At 49.3% G+C, this 18,699-nt stretch overlaps 1 protein-coding gene across 1 annotated transcript in view; it reads right to left on the reverse strand.

Annotated features, from left to right (window-relative positions):
- Positions 1-18,699, reverse strand: part of LOC145361085 (uncharacterized) — a 266,002-nt gene that overhangs the window by 138,644 nt on the left and 108,659 nt on the right. The window contains exons 9-11 of the mRNA XM_080216669.1: positions 18,549-18,605; positions 15,622-15,663; positions 9,299-9,361 (exon numbers count right to left, since the gene is read on the reverse strand). Of these exons, the coding sequence (XP_080072795.1) occupies positions 9,299-9,361; positions 15,622-15,663; positions 18,549-18,605 (162 nt within the window). The remainder of the gene's footprint in view (positions 1-9,298; positions 9,362-15,621; positions 15,664-18,548; positions 18,606-18,699) is intronic.

The following is an 18,699-nucleotide window of genomic DNA, read 5'->3' on the forward strand; positions in this document are numbered from 1 at the left end:
ACATTTTTCATAAATGAGATGCCATGTTACGAGTAACGGAGGTCAGGTACAGACACGCTAACAGCATAAGAAACATATAAATGCCCGGAGGACAGCCTGGCTGATACCGCAGTCAGGTTCCACACGCTTCACTATCTGTCAGTGGAATGATTAATATTTTACCTCATGTCACTCAGACACGCCGAGCAGCTTTACCTCCGACACATTTCAGAGCTTTACGACAACATTTCCACAGAGATTCAGTCAGAAGAAATAAATCAGGGTGAGCGCGTTTCCCCAACAGGCAGCGCTGTATGAATTCAGAAAGTGGAGCTGGAGTGTGTGTGTGTCTATCGCTGTGTAGAGTGAGAGCCTGTCCACTGGCAAGGAGTGTGCTAGAGTAGGTGTGAGTATGTGAGAATGAGGGAGTGTGAGGGAGTGTGTGTGAGAGAGAGAGAAACTGAGTGAGTGTGTGTGTGAGAGAGAGAGAGTGTGTGAGAGAGAGAGTGAGTGTGTGTGTGAGAGAGAGTGAGTGTGTGTGAGAGAGAGTGAGTGTGTGTGAGAGAGAGTGAGTGTGTGTGTGAGAGAGAGTGTGTGAGAGAGAGAGTGAGTGTGTGTGTGAGAGAGAGAGTGAGTGTGTGTGAGAGAGTGAGTGTGTGTGAGAGAGAGTGAGTGCGTGTGAGTGAGAGTGAGTGTGTGTGAGAGAGAGTGAGTGTGTGTGTGAGAGAGAGTGTGTGAGAGAGAGAGTGAGTGTGTGTGTGAGAGAGAGAGTGAGTGTGTGTGAGAGAGAGAGTGAGTGTGTGTGAGTGAGAGTGAGTGTGTGTGAGAGAGAGTGAGTGTGTGTGAGAGAGACAGTGTGTGTGAGAGAGAGAGAGTGTGTGTGAGAGAGAGAGAGTGAGTGTGTGAGAGAGAGAGTGAGTGTGTGTGAGAGAGAGAGAGTGTGTGTGAGAGAGAGAGAGTGAGTGTGTGAGAGAGAGAGTGAGTGTGTGTGAGAGAGAGAGAGTGTGTGTGAGAGAGAGAGAGTGAGTGTGTGAGAGAGAGAGTGAGTGTGTGTGAGAGAGAGAGTGAGTGTGTGTGAGAGAGAGAGAGAGAGTGTGTGAGAGAGAGAGTGAGTGAGTGTGTGTGAGAGAGAGTGAGTGTGTGTGAGAGAGAGTGAGTGTGTGAGAGAGAGAGAGTGAGAATGTGTGTGAGAGAGAGTGAGTGTGTGAGAGAGTGAGTGTGTGTGAGAGAGTGAGTGAGTGAGTGTGAGAGAGAGAGAGTGTGTGAGAGAGAGAGTGAATGTGTGTGTGAGAGAGAGAGTGAGTGTGTGTGAGAGAGAGAGTGAGTGCGTGTGAGAGAGAGTGAATGTGTGTGAGAGAGAGTGAGTGTGTGTGAGTGAGAGTGAGTGTGTGTGAGAGTGAGTGTGTGTGAGAGAGAGTGAGTGTGTGTGAGAGAGAGTGTGTGTGTGTGAGAGAGAGTGTGTGTGAGAGAGAGAGAGTGAGTGTGTGTGAGAGAGAGAGTGAGTGTGTGTGAGAGAGAGTGAGTGTGTGTGAGAGAGAGTGTGTGTGAGAGAGAGAGAAAGTGTGTGTGTGTGAGAGAGAGTGTGTGTGAGAGAGAGAGAGTGAGTGTGTGAGAGAGAGAGTGAGTGTGTGTGAGAGAGAGTGTGTGTGAGAGAGAGAGTGTGTGTGAGAGAGAGAGTGTGTGTGAGAGAGAGAGAGAGTGAGTGTGTGTGAGAGAGAGTGAGTGTGTGAGAGAGAGAGTGAGTGTGTGTGAGAGAGAGAGTGAGAATGTGTGTGAGAGAGAGAGTGAGTGTGTGTGAGAGAGTGAGTGAGTGAGTGTGAGAGAGAGAGAGTGAGCGTGTGTGTGAGAGAGAGAGAGTGTGTGTGTGAGAGAGAGAGTGAGTGTGTGTGAGAGAGAGAGTGAGTGTGTGTGAGAGAGAGGGAGTGAGTGTGTGTGAGAGAGAGAGAGTGAGTGTGTGTGACAGAGAGAGAGTGTGTGAGAGTGAGCTTGTGTGAGAGTGAGTTTGTGTGAGAGAGAGTGCATGTGTGAGAGAGTGTGTGTGTGTGAAAGAGTGAGTGTGTGTGAGAGACAGTGAGTATGTGTGAGAGAGAGTGAGTGTGTGAGAGTGAAAGTGAGTGTGTGAGAGTGAAAGTGAGAGTGAGAGAGAGAGAGAGTGATAGTGACAGTGAGAGTAAGAATGAGGAAGTGAGAGAGTGAAAGCGAGAGTGAGAGAGGGAGAATGTGAGTGTGAGAGTGAGTGTGAGAGCGAGTGAGTGTGTGAGGGTGTGAAAGAGAATGTGTGAGTGTGTGTGAGAGAGAGAAACAGAGTGAGTGTGTTTAAGAGTGAGACCAAGAGCGAGTGTGTGTGCGGGTACAACTCCTCACTCTGCATGAGTGGCGATAAGGGTGTCTCATCCTAGGGGCATGTAGGCCCAGTGAGTCCTCTCATGTGACAGTTTGATTCAGCAGCTAAGAAACAGAACTCATAACAGTTTGGTCAACCTGGAACTTAGAAAGACAGGGGGCATGAATTAATACCCCAGGGTCAAAGGTTAATGGGAACGCATTAATAACCCAGGGTCAGGGGTTAAGAACGTGTAAATACCCCAGGGTCAGGGGTCAATGGGAATGTGAAATACCCCAGGGTCAGGGGTCAATGGGAATGTGAAATACCCCAGGGTCAGGGGTCAATGGGAATGTGTAAACACCCCAGGGTCAGGGGTCAATGGGAATGTGAAATACCCCAGGGTCAGGGGTCAATGGGAATGTGAAATACCCCAGGGTCAGGGGTCAATGGGAATGCGTAAACACCCCAGGGTCAGGGGTCAATGGGAATGCATAAACACCCCAGGGTCAGGGGTCAATGGGAATGCGTAAACACCCCAGGGTCAGGGATCAATGGGAATGTGAAATACCCCAGGGTCAGGGGTCAATGGGAATGTGTAAACACCCCAGGGTCAGGGGTCAATGGGAATGTGTAAACACCCCAGGGTCAGGGGTCAATGGGAATGTGTAAACACCCCAGGGTCAGGGGTCAATGGGAATGTGTAAACACCCCAGGGTCAGGGGTCAATGGGAATGTGAAATACCCCAGGGTCAGGGGTTAATGGGAATGCATAAACACCCCAGGGTCAGGGGTCAATGGGAATGTGTAAACACCCCAGGGTCAGGGATCAATGGGAATGTGTAAACACCCCAGGGTCAGGGGTCAATGGGAATGTGTAAATGCCCCAGGGACGGGGTTTGAATGGACGGAACACCAACGTGCTGTCAGGAAGACTGAGAAACTTGATACAACATAAAAAATACAGACACTAAATCGAGAATGAGGAAGTGTGACAAATAAGCAGTGAGAATAAAAGAGTGAAGGCATGTTCCAAGTATCGCAAGCCCAGTTCACCCTGATTTTCTGTACAGAGATTCACAATGTTTTGTGGCTCTCAGAAGCTGTTTCCAAAAGGCTCCTTCATTTAGACTCATTTTCCTTCAGTCTGCTGGAATTGGCAGCTCGATTTCCATTGCCCAGGGGTCACAACGGTGCAAACCACATGTCACAAATCCAGGAAGGCCCGTCAATGACGCACGAGAGCAAAGGTCTCCCCCTCTGAACTGCCGAGGCAATTTTCCACATCCCTCTCTCAAAGGAAATAAAGCAAACTGACAAAACTCATCTGTCCTTTTACGCTCTCTCTCTCTCATTCTCTCTCGCTCTCTCTGCTTCTCTTGAAAGGCTAAGTATGGAAGATCTAATCAAGGCAGGCTTTGATTTCCTGAGAAGGCCCCAGATAGTTTCAACCAAGAAAAACCACCCCCTGCCCGCAAAAAATAATAATTCTGACTGGAAGTTGTAATACAAACGAGAAACATAGCCAGAGAAGGAATGGGGGGGGGTGTGCAGGCTGGGGGGGAAACGGCTGGTGGGTAGCCCAGATGTTATTGAGTTTCCATCAATGGCTACGGGAGCTAAAATTTCCTTTTCCAATTAAGAATAAAAGGCCCCCCGGAGGCAAGCTGCCTCTGATCGGAAACATCTGAGAACATGCATCCGCACTTAATGACAAAAGGGTTTGTCAGTATGTTCCCATGGTCAGGGTGTGTAGGTCTGGAAAACAGTCAACAAACTGAGCAGTTTGCAGCATGCAACTTAATTCATGTAGGGTGGCCATGTCTCTGTGTTCATTCCCTGGGAGATGAGGTGGCCTTGTCTCTGTGTTCATTCCCTGGGAGATGGGGAGGCCATTGTCTCTGTGTTCATTCCCTGGGAGATGGGGAGGCCATTGTCTCTGTGTTCATTCCCTGGGAGATGAGGTGGCCTTGTCTCTGTGTTCATTCCCTGGGAGATGGGGAGGCCATTGTCTCTGTGTTCATTCCCTGGGAGATGAGGTGGCCATGTCTCTGCGTTCATTCCCTGGGAGATGAGGAAGCCATCGTCTCTGTGTTCATTCTCTGGGCAATGAGGAGGCCTTGTCTCTGTGTTCATTCCCTGGGCAATGAGGAGGCCATTGTCTCTGTGTTCATTCTCTGGGAGATGGGGAGGCCATTGTCTCTGTGTTCATTCCCTGGGCAATGAGGAGGCCATTGTCTCTGTGTTCATTCCCTGGGAGATGGGGAGGCCATCGTCTCTGCGTTCATTCCCTGGGCGATGAGGTGGTCTTGTCTCTGTGTTCATTCTCTGGGAGATGGGGTGGCCATCGTCTCTGCGTTCATTCCCTGGGCGATGAGGTGGTCTTGTCTTTGCGTTTGTTCTCTGGGCGATGGGAGCGGCCATTTTTTCTGCGTTTGCGTCCTGGGCAATTTCAATGGAACCTTTGTTCGAAGTTCGGCAATAATTAGTAAATAACTCCGTGTGGTGAGGGTCTCTGGAACTTTCACCCGCCCCCCCCCCCCCCAAAAAAATGGTCGTCCTTTCGCTTCTGAAGTTCAACCGGAGACACAGACGCCTGCCCCACAGCCACACCAGGAAAGGGGTAAACCAGCACTGGAAATCCTTTGCCCTGATGGTAGGGTCGGCGCTAAGGCAACACCAGGCAGAGACAAAAGAGGACTTAAAGGCAGAGGGGCGGTGGGGGCAATCATATTTTCTCGCCCCCACTGTTCGATGGGTGGGGTGTGCTGGTGGGATCATGAGAGCCAGAAAATTGGGTTCGCGTACGTGCGCAATGGTGCTCTCTGCTGCAATCTGCGGCTTTTTGGGTGAGGTTAGGCCCTGCCCCTCCCTCTGCTGGTGGGAAACAGTTCTTTTTCATTTTATTCCTCAGAGTGAGGCAAGATTGGAATTATAACTTGCCCAAAAAAGGGTGCAATTCTCTCCCCTTTCTATGCTCGCTCGGCACTTAGAATGTTTTTGGTACGATCATCTCCACAGTTACTTCACCTGAGGCTTTTCACATTCTCGGAATTCTCCAAAGTGCCACAAGTCTAGCGAGTTACTCATGAAGACCTACGGTTCCCATGCTGAGAGAATGGATGCTCTTCTGAATGGAAGTTCTAAGAAGTGGGTGGCACGGTGCTTAGCACTGCTGCCTCACAGCTCCAGGGACCTGGGTTCGATTCCCGGCTTGGGTCACTGAATGTGTGGAGTCTGCACGTTCTCCCCATGCCTGCACTGGTTTCCTCCAGTTTCCTCCCACACTCTAAAGATGCATAGGTCAGGTTGTTTGAACATACTAAATTAACCCTTAGTGTCTCAGGATGTGATAGGTTAGAGGGATTAGCAGGGTAATTAAGCAGGGATAGGGGCAGGTGGGATTGTTGTCGGTGCAGACTCAATGGACAAATGGCCTCCTTCTCCACCAGGGGGGCTCTATGATTTCTAAGTTTGTGTACGCACCAAGGCACATTACACATTCTCCCTGTGTCTGCTTGGGTTTCCTCTAGATGCTCCAGTTTTCTCCCACAGTCCAAAAATGTGCAGGTTAGGTAGATTGGCCATGCTAAATTGCCCCTTTGTGTCCCAAGATGTGTAGGTTAGGGGGATTAGTGGAGTAAATACATGAGGTTACAAGGATGGCAGGGCTGAGCGGAGTGGGCCTGGGTAGGATGCTCTCTCGGAGAGTTGGTGCAGAAGCGATGGGACGAATGGCCTCCTTCTACACTGCAGGAATTTGAAGATTCTAAGGTGTAGGGATGACAGGACCTAGTCTAACAAAGAATCCAACAGCATTCTTACAAAACAACCTGGCCTTTTAGCGATGGGACAGTTTTGATACCCAGTCAGACGTGGGAGTGACTTGCTTGCAATTGACTTGGGTAAGGAAGTGGTAGTGATAGTGTACACACCAGGACACGGATCAGTCTGAGCTAAACCAGATGGCTCTTAAAACACTTTTTGGATTGTAGCCCATAGGTTTTTAACATGTCAAGGTGCTCACATCATAAAGACGGGAACTGGGGGAGGTGGCATTTCAGTTGGAGTTACCAATCCAAAACTAGGGGCCATCAATATTAGAGGGTCACTCATAAATGCAGACAGAGAATCAGGAGAAACGTCTTTACACAGAGAGTGCGGAGAACGTGAAACTCGCTCCCGCAGAGAGTGGACGAGGTGAATGGTGTAGCTACATTTAAGGGCAAGGTAGATAAACTCATGAGGGAGAGAGGAACAGAAGGTTAGGCTGGTAGGACGAGATATAGGGTGGTAACCCTTGAATGGGACGATCCTTTGAGAGTTATGCGATCGGGCCAGACCCCCATGGCCAATCAGGTGCAAGGGTGCGCGTTCTGGGACGGGGAGGATCCTTAGTTGGAACCGGTGAGGGGGAAAGAGAGCAGACGTGTGCATTAGTTCTGTCGGACTCTTATCTTGTACGTCAACTCGGTTAGCTGGTTAGTGACACAGAGCAGCTCCAAAAGCGTGGGTTCAATTCCCGTACCGGCTGTGGTTTTCCATGAAGAGTCCATCTTCCTAACCTTGCCCCTCGCGTGCGAGGTGTGGTGATCCTCAGGTTAAATCACTACCAGTCAGCTCTCCCCCTCAAAAGAGGACAGCAGACTGTGGTCACCTGACCTGGGACTATGGCAGCTTTACACGCACTAAATTATTTAACGAACTGTTTCTCGTTGAAGCCACAATCAGCTACTTCTCAATTTATTACACTGGCGACGAGGATAAACTAAATCGAAGGAGATCGCGGTTAGAGGGGAAGGATAGTGATTGTCGAAGCCGAGGAGAAACAGGTACAGGGACGCCTTCCGAATTACTGCACGAGGCAAGGTGGGACGAGACTCACGAGGAGCTGCTACGGTTCAGTTGGGCCAAATGGCCTGTTTTGTGAGCTGTAATTTCTTCATCAGCGTCCGTGCAACAGAAATGTAAGAATAAACAAAGCTTGAGGGTGCTCCTGCAGATCAGCCCTTAATTCGCCAGCGATGCAGTCTTGTTACATTTCTATATATAGTTAGACAGTTAGGGTGACATTTGTCAAATGTGGGCATTTTTCAGAAGCGAGCAAGGACTGTTGAGGTAAACGCAACAGGCTGAGAGACATTTACATCTAAATTAAACTCTAAATAATGAGTTGAACATTTAAAGCTTCCAGCTACAGACATCCCCCACAGGGGGTTACACATGGTTTCCTTGTGTGGAGAGGGTCTGGATTCATCCCTCAGAACATACCTTCAGGCAGCTGCCAGTGAGGTGGCTCTGCTTATCACACAGAGAGACAGAGAAACACACACATGTACGCAACAGAGACACACACACACAAAAACAGAGAGAGACACACATATAGACATACAGAGAGAGAGAGAGACAGCGTGACAGACACAGAGACAGAGAGAGAGGGATGAGAGAGACACACACACAAGAGAGAAAGAAAACAGAGACAGGACAGACACACATACACGCGCACAGAGAGAGAGAGAGAGAGACAGACACTGAGAAAGAAGAGAGAGACAGAGAGAGAGAGACACAGAGAGTGAGACACAGAGAGAGAGAGAGACACACAGACAGACAGAGAGAGACAGAGAGAGAGAGAGACACACACACACACACACACACAAACACAGGCACAGAGAGAGAGACACACAGAGAAAGGCAGAGAGAGAGAGACACACACAAAGAGAGAGAGGGGGACACAGAGGCAGAGACAGAGAGACACAGAGACAGAGAGAGAGAGAAACAGAAAGTAAGAGAGAGACAGAGGGAGAGATAGAGACAGAGGGAGAGATAGAGACAGAGAGAGAGAGAAACAGAAAGTAAGAGAGAGACAGAGACAGAGGGAGAGAGAGAGACAGAGAGAGAGACACACACACACACACAGAAAGAGACACAGAGAGAGAGACACACACACACAGACAGACAGACAGAGAGAGACAGTGAGACAGAGAGACAGAGAGGGACAGAGAGGGAGAGAGAGAGACAGAGAGAGAGAGAGAGAGACACACACACACACACACACACGTGCACAGGGACACACATGCAATGAGAGAGAAAGAGAAGAGAAAGAAATAAAGGGAATGAAAAAGATGGAGGAATAAAGGGGGAATTGATGGTGAGAGTAAAGAGAGAAACCAACACAAAACAAAGAACAGGATTGATCGGGGAGGACTGAGGGAGGGTGATTTAATCATCAGGATTTATTTATATTAAAAATTCAATAATTCCGATCAGATACACTAATTGTCTGACACATTCTGGCATGAACCATCTCAGATATCCCAAAGTGCTGCTGAGATTGGGTAGTGAGTTACACGGGGTTCAGGGTGACTATACTGGCCTCTGTCACTCCCTGATACTTATCTCAAAGACACATCATTCTGTCTCAAATCACTGGCTTTGCTGCTTTGCCATTGCAGTAAGCGGCATTCCGCACTGGAGGGGAAGGTGACTCAAACCATCCATTAGCTCAAAGTCGTCTATTTGGAATGGTCACCATTCTCAACACTCAGAGCTGTCCGTTATATTGTGGTATTTATGGCAGAGGGAAGAGCATTGGAGAGCACTGAGCACCAGAACACACGGACGTTCCTCGGTCCTGGGGGGGAATGTTCTGCCCCCTCATTCCTCTCCTGTCAGGGGCTCTGAAGGAAGGGGTTCTCAATGACCTCTGCTGTCCACACGAGCCACTCCACAACACCTGCCTCAGATCTGTTGATCTCCAACTCCCTACCCATGGGAGAATCCCGCTGTATCCATGGTGATGGCCTAGCAACGGTGGAGGGGCGGGGCGGGGGTGCAGGAGGAAGGGAGGGAGGGAGGGAGGGAGGGGGAGGTTAAAAATAACAGGCCTCAACACATCATCATCACCATCTCCCTCCCTCAAGAGTGGCTATGTTCAACAGCCCAGCCGGGCATTCAATCCACGCGCAACTAGGATAAGGGATAATTAACGTAGCTTACCGTCGGTCCAGGGTCACCAGGCTGTCCACGCAGTCCCATCAATCCCGGGAATCCCGGAGGGCCCTGTAAGAAAGAGTTCAGAGACAGTCCTTGTCAGGAATCGGACATCGCCTGATGGTTATCGGAGTCTGCAGTGATATTTGACGCTCACCATGGAATCCCGGCAGTGCAGGAAGGGGCCATTCAGCCCATCCAGTCTTGCACAGGCTCTCCAAAAGGGCACCCCACCCAGGCCCTCCCCTCCGCCCCATCCACGTAACCCCATGCCTTCACCACGGCCAATCCACCTAACCCAATTGGAGCGTGCAGGTTGGATGGATCGACCGTGCTAAATTGCCCCTCAGGGAAATCCAATTCACATTTCGATCTGCACTCGAGGTGGGTACAGCAACGGTTCACTGGATTGGCCACTGGCATGCGTGGCTCTTCCAATGACAGGAGGCTGAGCGAATTGGACCCAATAGCGTGTGGAGTTAAGGAGAGCGAGAATCTCGTTGAGAGACTCCAGATTCTGGAGGGAGCTTGGTCGGACGGACGCCGAGAGATTGGGGAAATCGGAATCACCAGGATAAGGGGGTCAATCGCTCTGGACCGAGGTGTAAAGGAATCACTTCACTCAAAGGGTTGTGAATCTTTGGAATTCTTTACCCCAGTGCATCGTGGACACTCCGTCATCAAATACAGTTAAGGTTGGGATAGAATTTTTGTCTCCGAGGGAAATGGAAAGCAGGCGGGAGCGTGGAGTTAAAGTCAAAGGTCAGCCATGATCATATCGAAAGGCGGAGCTGCCTCGATGGATCCTACGACCTACTCCTCCTCCTATCTCGTGTTCTTGGGAACGCCCACCCATCCAGCCTTCATCACTGTTATTTATTTATTCGTGTCACAAGTCAGCTTACGTTAACACTGCAACAAAGTTAGTTTGAAAATCCCCCAGTCGCCACATTCTGGCGCCTGTTCGGGTACGCTGAGGGAGAATTTAGCACGGCCCAATGCACCCTAACCAGCATGTCTTTCAGAGGAAACTGGGGCACCCGGAGAAAACCCACGCAGACACGGGGAGGATGTACAGACTCTGCACAGACAGTGACCTAAGCCAGGAATCGAACCCAGATCCCTGGTGCTGAGAGACAGCAGTGCTAACCACTGTGCCACCGTGCTGATGGCTCTAAGATTTTCCATCAGTGTCACAGAGGTTCAAGAAGACTCCTCTCGGTGGGATTACCAACGGGCAAGGAAGGGAGGGCCCTTAACTACGGCATTTGGATCCCAAGGTCCAATCGGGAAGGGTAAACTACAGTAGAAGGTTTGATGGCGACATTCTCTCTGGGTCCTCAGAGAAGAAATGCACCTTCAAATGATGCTCACTCCTTCACAAGAGTGGAATAGTGCCCTTTCTCTATTTCACACATTAAGAGAGGGCTCTGTGATGCAATGGTATCCAAATGGCTGCCTGAACGATCTACAACCAAATATCTAAACAGCAGAAATCCTTCACTTCCCATTTCCCAGAACATTCCCAGAACACTGAACTTTTTTAATGGGTATTTCCAGGGGACAAGCTCGAAAGGAGGTCACCAGCAGGTCACAAAGCATGTGTGGGGAGAGAACAGAGCCAACGTTTTGAGTTTGGATGACCCTTCCTCAGAGCTAAGGGCAAAACAAACTCGGGAAGGATTTATGCTGTGCTACTCCTGATCATCTCTTCTGATTCTCTTTACCCTTAGTTCACACGAAGGGTCATCCAGACTCAAAACGTTGGCTCTATTCTCTCTCTCCGATGTGGAGATGCCGGCGTTGGACTGGGGTGGGCACAGTAAGAAGTCTCTCAACACCAGTTTTAAAGTCCAACAGGTTTATTTGGAATCACGAGCTTTCGGAGCGCTGCTCCTTCGACAGGTGAGTGATGGAAGCTTGTGATTCCAAATAAACCTGGCAGACTTTAAACCTGATGTTGTAAGACTTCTTATTCCATTCTCTCTTCATACATGCTACCAGACCTGATTCGATTTATTATTGTCACTGTATTAGCAAACAGTGAAAAGTATTGTTTCTTGCGGGCTATACAGAGAAGGAAACGAGAGGTCACAGAATGTAGTGTTACAGTCATAGCTAGGCTGTAGAGAAAGATCAGCTTAATGCGAGGTAGGTCCATTCAAAAGTCTGACGGCAGCCGGGAAGAAGCTGCTCTTGAACCAGTTGATACGTCTTCAGACTTTTTCCCGTTGGAAGAAGGTGGAAGAGAGAATGTCCAGGGTACGTGGGGCCCTGCTGGCTGCTTTGCAAAGGCAGCAGGAAGTGTAGACAGAGTCAGTGAATGGGGAGGCTGGTTTGTGTGATGGACTGGGCTACTGAATAGACTGGGTCTGTACTCGTTAGAGTTTAGTAAGCTGAGGGGGGATCTAATAGAGACGTATAAGATAATGAAGGGGTTAGATAGGGTAGAGGTAGAGAGATTCTTCCCGCTTAGGAAGGATAGCAGGACTAGAGGGCACAGCCTCAAGCTAAGCGGGAGGGCAGTTTAGATCGGAGTTGAGGAGAAACTTCTTCACTCAAAGGGTGGTGAATCTCTGGAATTCTCTGCCCTTTGAAGTGGTGGAGGCTACCTTGCTAAATATATTTAGGTCACAGGTTGATAGGTTTCTGATAGACAGGGGAATTAAGGGTTATGGGGAGAAAGCGGGAAAGTGGAAGTGATCCACTTCAGATCAGCCATGATCTTATCGAATGGCGGGGCAGGCTCGAAGGGCTAGATGGCCTACTCCTGCTCCTATTTCTTATGTTCTTATGTATGTTCACAACCTTTTGTAGTTCCTTTGGGCAAAGCAGGAGCCATAGCAGACCTGCTGAGATTTTCCAACATTTTCTGTTTCTTGTTTCAGATTCCAGCATCCGCAGTAACTTGCTTTTACTTCAAGGAGGTTTATTAGACTCAGAATATCAACTCTATTTTCTCCCCCACAGATGCTGTCTGACTTGCTGAGGTTTTTCAGCGTTTCGCTCTCATTGCCCCAGAAACTAAGAGGTTTTAAGATCTCTCCAAGTTTGCATTCGCTCCCAGATTAAACTTCCAAAATTACACTTGACAATCATTCCAGAACTTCATCCAATAACAAACATCTGCTTGAGAAATAGATTTGCACTTATAAAAGATCGGATACCTAATGAAGATGTTCCAAAGCACTTCAAACACAATGGTTTGGCTGTTGCCACTGCAACAAATACAGTTTATGTTTAAAATACCAGTTGGGATGAAGGAGCGGTTCATTTGTTTGCATTTTGTGGTGTTGATTTGGGAGGAATGCTGGACCACAGTATACTGCACTCAGCACTGCACAGGATCCGCGGCCAAGCTTATCAGCTCGAGACCTGGCATGACCTACATCTTCCGCCAGCGCGCTGGCACCAGGGTCCCAGGGACCCAGCTTCCAGCCTCGGGTCACTGTCTGTGTGGAGTCTGTACATTCTCCCAGTTCTAGGTGGGTTTCCTCCAGGCGCTCCGGTTTCTTCCAACAGTCCAAAAGATATGCAGGTTAGGGCGATTGGCCATGCTAAATTGACCCTAGTGCCCCAAGAGGTGTAGGATAGGGAGATCAGTGGGGTAGATATGTGGGGTTACGGGTCAGGGCCTGGATAAGATGCTCTGACAGAGAGTCAGTGCAAACTCATAGATTCCATACAGTGCAGAAGAGGCCATTCGGCCATCGAGTCTACACTGACAGGGCCTGGGTAAGAGGCACTATCTCTATAACTCCACACATTTAGCATGGCCAATCCACCCAACCTACACATCTTTGGACACAAAGGGGCAATTTAGCACGGCCAATCCACCTAACCTAACTTGATGTGCTGAATGGCCTCCTTCTGCACCTTCAGGATTCAGTGGATTGTAAAACTCCTCAGGGATGTGAAAGGCGCTATGCAAATGCAAGCTTTTCCTTTTGCTTCCTGACTCAGGATTCGGAGAGAGTTAACCGCCAAGCGAAGCCGGAGCACTCTGAAAGAGAAACTCAACCAGGGTCTGATACCCAGAAGGGCTACAATCATCTGAGGCCGGCAACGGGAGCCAAAACAAGATCCTTTTCAATAGCAGTGGGAAACTTGTCCCTCTTCCCAGTGAGAGAGCAAAACAAACAGTGAGGCCCGAGCTCCAGCCAAAAACAATGTTGCCTGTTGGGTCTCGCTACAAAGAGCAGGACGGCAATTTCTTTTCAATATCTCCTTGGTTCCTTCTAACATCGTATCTCATCTCCGAACACCCACTCGGAAGACAATGTTCGAGTCCAGATTCTGGTCCTGCAGCTCAGATCCGTATCTTGCCCACCAAAATGAGGAGCTGAACAAGGATGTGCTATAAAAACAAGCATTTTCTGGGCACTGACCAATCTATTTAAGTTTATTATTGACTTAAGTTTATTTATCATTATTTATTGCCCATCCCTAATTGCCCCTTGGGGAGGAGGCAATGAACCATTTTCAAACATTACGCTCAGTGGAAATTTGATTGACATGTTTAAAATCATGAGTTTTTTAAAAAAAGCTTTTAGTTTAAAGTTTATTGATTAGTGTCACCAGTTGGTTTCCATTAACACCGCAATGAAGTTACTGTGAAAATCCCCACGCTCCTGCGCCTGTCTGGGTACACTGAGGGAGAATTTAGCACGGACAATCCACCACGTCTAACCAGCACGTCTTTCGGACTGCAGGAGGAAATGGGAGTACCCGGGGAAACCAACGCAGACACGGGGGGAGAATGTGCAGACTCCGCAGAGATAGTGACCCAAACCGGGAATTGAACCCGGGTCCCCGGCGCTGTGAGGCAGCAGTGCTAACTGCTGCGCCACCTCGCTGCCTGCGCCCAAAGACTGGCCATAGAAAGAATCCTCGCCCACCAATTGTCCCACTCGCCATAAGGAGGGGATTACTACTGTGTTTCAGCATAAAATTCAGATTTTCTATGAGCAACGACAAGGGTGATTGCTGTCATCGAGAGGGGTTTGAAGACCACCACTTAGTGGGGGGATTTCCATCCCGTCAGTCTCAGTTGGACCCAAACCCAAGCGTTGGAGACCAAAGATCTCCGCATCCAATGTGTGCACAGTGGATATAGTCCATTGAACCAAGTGGTGTTACATCAATAGAGACTCCTGCTCTGCCCAAGACTGCAAGGAACTACAAAAGGTCATGAATGTAGCCCAATCCATCACTCAAACCAGCCTCCCATCCATTGACTCTGTCTACATTTCCCGCTGCCTCGGCAAAGCAGCCGGTATAATTAAGGACCCCACGCACCCTGGACATTCTCTCTTCCACCTTCTTCCGTCAGGAAAAAGTCTAAGGTCACGCACCAACCAACACAAGAACAGCTTCTTCCCTGCTGCTGTCAGGCTTTTGAATGGACCTACCTCGCATTAAGTTGATCTTTCTCTGCACCCTAGCTATGACTGTAACACTACATTCTGCACCCTATCCTTTCCTTCTCTATGAACGGTATGCTTTGTCTTAAAGCGCGCAAGAAACAATACTTTTCACTGTATCCCAAAAGATGTGAGAATAAATCAAATCAAATCATTTGTGATTTCAAGAAGAAATTAGATATCGCTCTTGGGTCTAAAGGGATGAAGGAATATGGGGGAGGGGATCAGGATATTGAATTCAATGATCAGCCATGATCAACATGAATGGCGGGGCAGGCTTGAAGGGCTGAATGGCCTACACCTTTTTCCATTATCTACGCATGTGTCCCTGGATGTTTCACTTGACCAAGCATGGAGACCTATCCATCCCTCATAAACTGGATCAAGCTGTAGCCCAGAGATCCATAACCCATAGGGCGCATGGTGGCACAGTGGTTAGCACTGCTGCCTCACAGCACCAGGGACCTGGGTTCGATTCCCGGCTTGGGTCACTGTCTGTGTGGAGTCTGCACGTTCTCCTCGTGTCCGTGTGGGTTTCCTCCGGGTGCTCCGGTTTCCTCCCAAAGGCCAAAAATGTGCAGGTTAGAAGGGTTGGATAAATTTCCCCTGAGTGTCAGGGGGACTAGCTAGGGTAAATGCATGGGGTTGTGGGGATAGGACCTGGGTGGGATTGTGGTCGGTGCAGACTCGATGGGCCAAATGGCCTCCTTCTGCACTTCAGGGATTCTATGAGCGACAATAAACTTGATTAACCAATGAGCCCAAACATTTCAATTGTAGGGGGGAATCTCTGCCACCACATGAGGTTCCAGATCCCAGTCTGGAGGTGAGAGGCTCACGGGACATGTAATTTTAAGGCGTATTCAAGCCCAGGAAGAAGCTTGCCCTCACGTAAGAAACATTTACCTGAGATCCTTGAGGTCCAGGAGGTCCAGGTAGCAGCATTCCCTTCAAAGCAAACAAAAGAACAAATCACGTCAATATTTCATTTCAACTTTTCTCCCTGTTTAATGATTTCCCTGCTCTTGGTGTGAACGGTGAGCTTATGACTATTATTATGGGCCTGGATTCTCCAAAACTGCTCGCGCCAGCCCCCTGCACACATACATATGACGCCCCCACCCCCAAACCCCTCCACCCACCCTCCCAAGCCCACCACTGAGGATGGAGAATTTGGCGCTCAGCCAAATCTTCATCCACTGCAGTGAGGGCAGAAAGTCCCAGCAGGAAAGGTCGGAGAATCCCAGCCATGGCATTATAACAACAAAGATCTGCCAAGGGAGATTTTAGGGTGGCACAGTGGTTAGCACTGCTGTCTCCCAGCGCCAGGGTTCTGGGTTCGATTCCCGGCTTGAGTCACTGTCTATGTGGAGTCTGCACGTTCTCCCCGTGTCTGCGTGGGTTTCCTCCGGGTGCTCCGGTTTCCTCCCATGCTCCAAAGATGTGTGGGTTAGGTGGATTGGCGAGGAGGATCAGCAGGGTGAGCGGGAGTGGGGCCCAGGTGGGATTGAGGTCAGTGCAGACTTGATGGGCTGAATGGCCTCAGTTCTGTGGGGATTCTGTAATGGGAGAAGTTGGGATTCATTTTTTTATTAATTTGTGGGACATGGGTGCCGCGGGCTGGGCCAGCATTTATTGCCCATCCCTAGTTGCCCGAGTGGCAGTTGAGATTCAACCACATTGCTGTGGCTCTGGAGTCACATGTAGGCCAGACTGGGTAAGGACGGCAGATTTCCTTCCCTAAAGGGACATTAGTGACCCAGATGGGTTTTTGTGACAATGGTTTCATGGTCATCAGTAGATTCTTAATTCCAGATATTTTTTATTGAATTCAAATTCCACCATCTGCCGTGGCGGGATTCGAACTCAGGATATTAGCTGAGATCTTGGATTGAGTCTAGTGATAATACCCTTAGGCCATCACCTACCAGTGTGTAGGTGGAGCTGAATGGCTCCTTGGTCAATGGTGAATCGAAGAAGCATAGAATCCCTACAGGGCAGAGGGAGGCCATTCAGCCCATCAAGTCTGCACTGACACTCTGACAGAGCATCCCACCAAGGCCCTATCCCAGTAATCCCATGTATTTACCCTGCTAATCCCCCTAACCTGCACAGTTTTGGATACCAAGGGGCAATTTAGCATGGCTAATCCCCCTAAACTGCACACCTTCGGGTACTAAGGGGCAATTTAGCCTGGCTAATCCTTTGGAGTGTGGGAGGAAACCGGAGCATTCAGAGGAAACCCACGTAGACATGGAGAGAGTGTGCAGACTCCACACAGTGACCCAAGGCAGGAATTGAATGTCCAATGGTTTTAGCAGTAGCCGCTCAAGTAATCTGTCAAACTGGGCTGTCCAACAATGTTAACAGTCTCCAAGGAAGAATTCACCAGCTGGAATAAGTGTAACATTCATGAATGAAGACCTTGACACACACCACTGACACTTTTCCCTTGACCGTTCTGGTGGGTTAGTTCAGTGTCTTAGAGTCTGTGTCAGATCAGCCAAATGAACTGATATCACAAGCCAGCTCTCAACTGTACTCTTTCCAATAACACAAAGAACGAGACGGAGAATCCCAAGTTGGCTGCAGTTCCCTTTTGCAGTTTGCTATCTCAGCTGGGGTGGTCAAGGACTCCCCATTCATTACACCGTGAGCAGATTGTTTACCAGTGTCTGCGGGGAGGGCTGAGAACTCTGCCTTCCCGCTGAGTAAAGGCATCACCTTCTGCTCGGATTGAGGCTGGATCAGGCCCCTTCTCCACCTGTGATGACTCTTTTGGGATTGCAACTGACTTCGACAGAACATGGGTGTGTGAGAGAGAAAGAGAGAGGTGAGCCAAAGCTCATATTCCTGACTGCAACCCCGTAACTCTTACTGACATAGTCCCACGTGTCTGCAAAAGGTGAGGCCAGGGAAAGGGCGGGGAGAATAGGCAACTAACGCTCATCAAGCTGGTCCTCACAGGAAGAGTGGCAATGTGGGCAAGCTACCACAGGAGGATAAGGACTATGCCCAAGGAGGTGTTGTTGGGGCAGGAGGGGTTAACACTGCCAGGTTAGTGGCATCGACTTCTAATCAATGACATTGTCAAGGTTCAGAGAAACAGGTAGTCGGTATTGACCATCTTTGAGCACATGTAAGATGTAGGAGCAGAATTAGGCCGTTCAGCCCATCAAGTCTACTCCGCCATTCAATCATGGCTGATAAGTATCTCAACCCCATTCTCTCACCTTTTCCCATAACCTTTGATCCCCTTACCTATCTATCTCTTTGTCTCACATGCACTCAATGGCCCGGCATCCACTGTGGCAATGAATTCCACACATTCACCACCCTCTGGCTGAAGAAATTCCTCCTCATCTCGGTTCTAAAGGGTCGTCCCTTTACTCTGAGGCTGTGCCCTCCGATCCGAATCTCTCCGACTAATGGAAACATCTCCCCCACCTCCACTCTATCCAGGCCTCTCGATATCTGTGTTTCAATGAAATCTCCCCCTCTTCCTGCTAATCTCCATCGAGGACAGGCCTAGAATCTTTACCCGCTTCTCATACAAGAACCTTTTCATTCCTGGGATCATTCTTGCGAGCCTCCTCTGGACCCCCCTCCAACACCAGCACATCTTTCCTTAGATAGGGGGACGTCTGGGGCACTGGGCTGACTGGGAGAAGAGCTGAGAGACTGAACAGGTCGATGAGCTCTCTCAATAGAGGAAAGATTTGTGCCTTAATTACGACTCCACCAGCCAGCTTGGACCCCATTAGCAGGTGAGAAACTGGCCAGGGAGTGGGAGGAAAAATGATACGCTCGGAAACTGAGCCTTCCATACTCACAGGCTCAAAGACAGCCGGCTCCCCCTTCTCTCCCTTGTCACCTTTTAGGTTCGGCACCTGGAAACAGCACAACACCAGGGGGGTCAGTGAACACAACCATTCATAGTAAAAAAAAATAACATTTTCCAAACCTGCTTCCATCGCAACAAGT

Source organism: Carcharhinus amblyrhynchos, chromosome 33 (genome assembly GCF_965287045.1).
Source record: "Carcharhinus amblyrhynchos chromosome 33, sCarAmb.v2.hapA, whole genome shotgun sequence".
NCBI classification, from domain to species: Eukaryota; Metazoa; Chordata; class Chondrichthyes; order Carcharhiniformes; family Carcharhinidae; genus Carcharhinus; species Carcharhinus amblyrhynchos.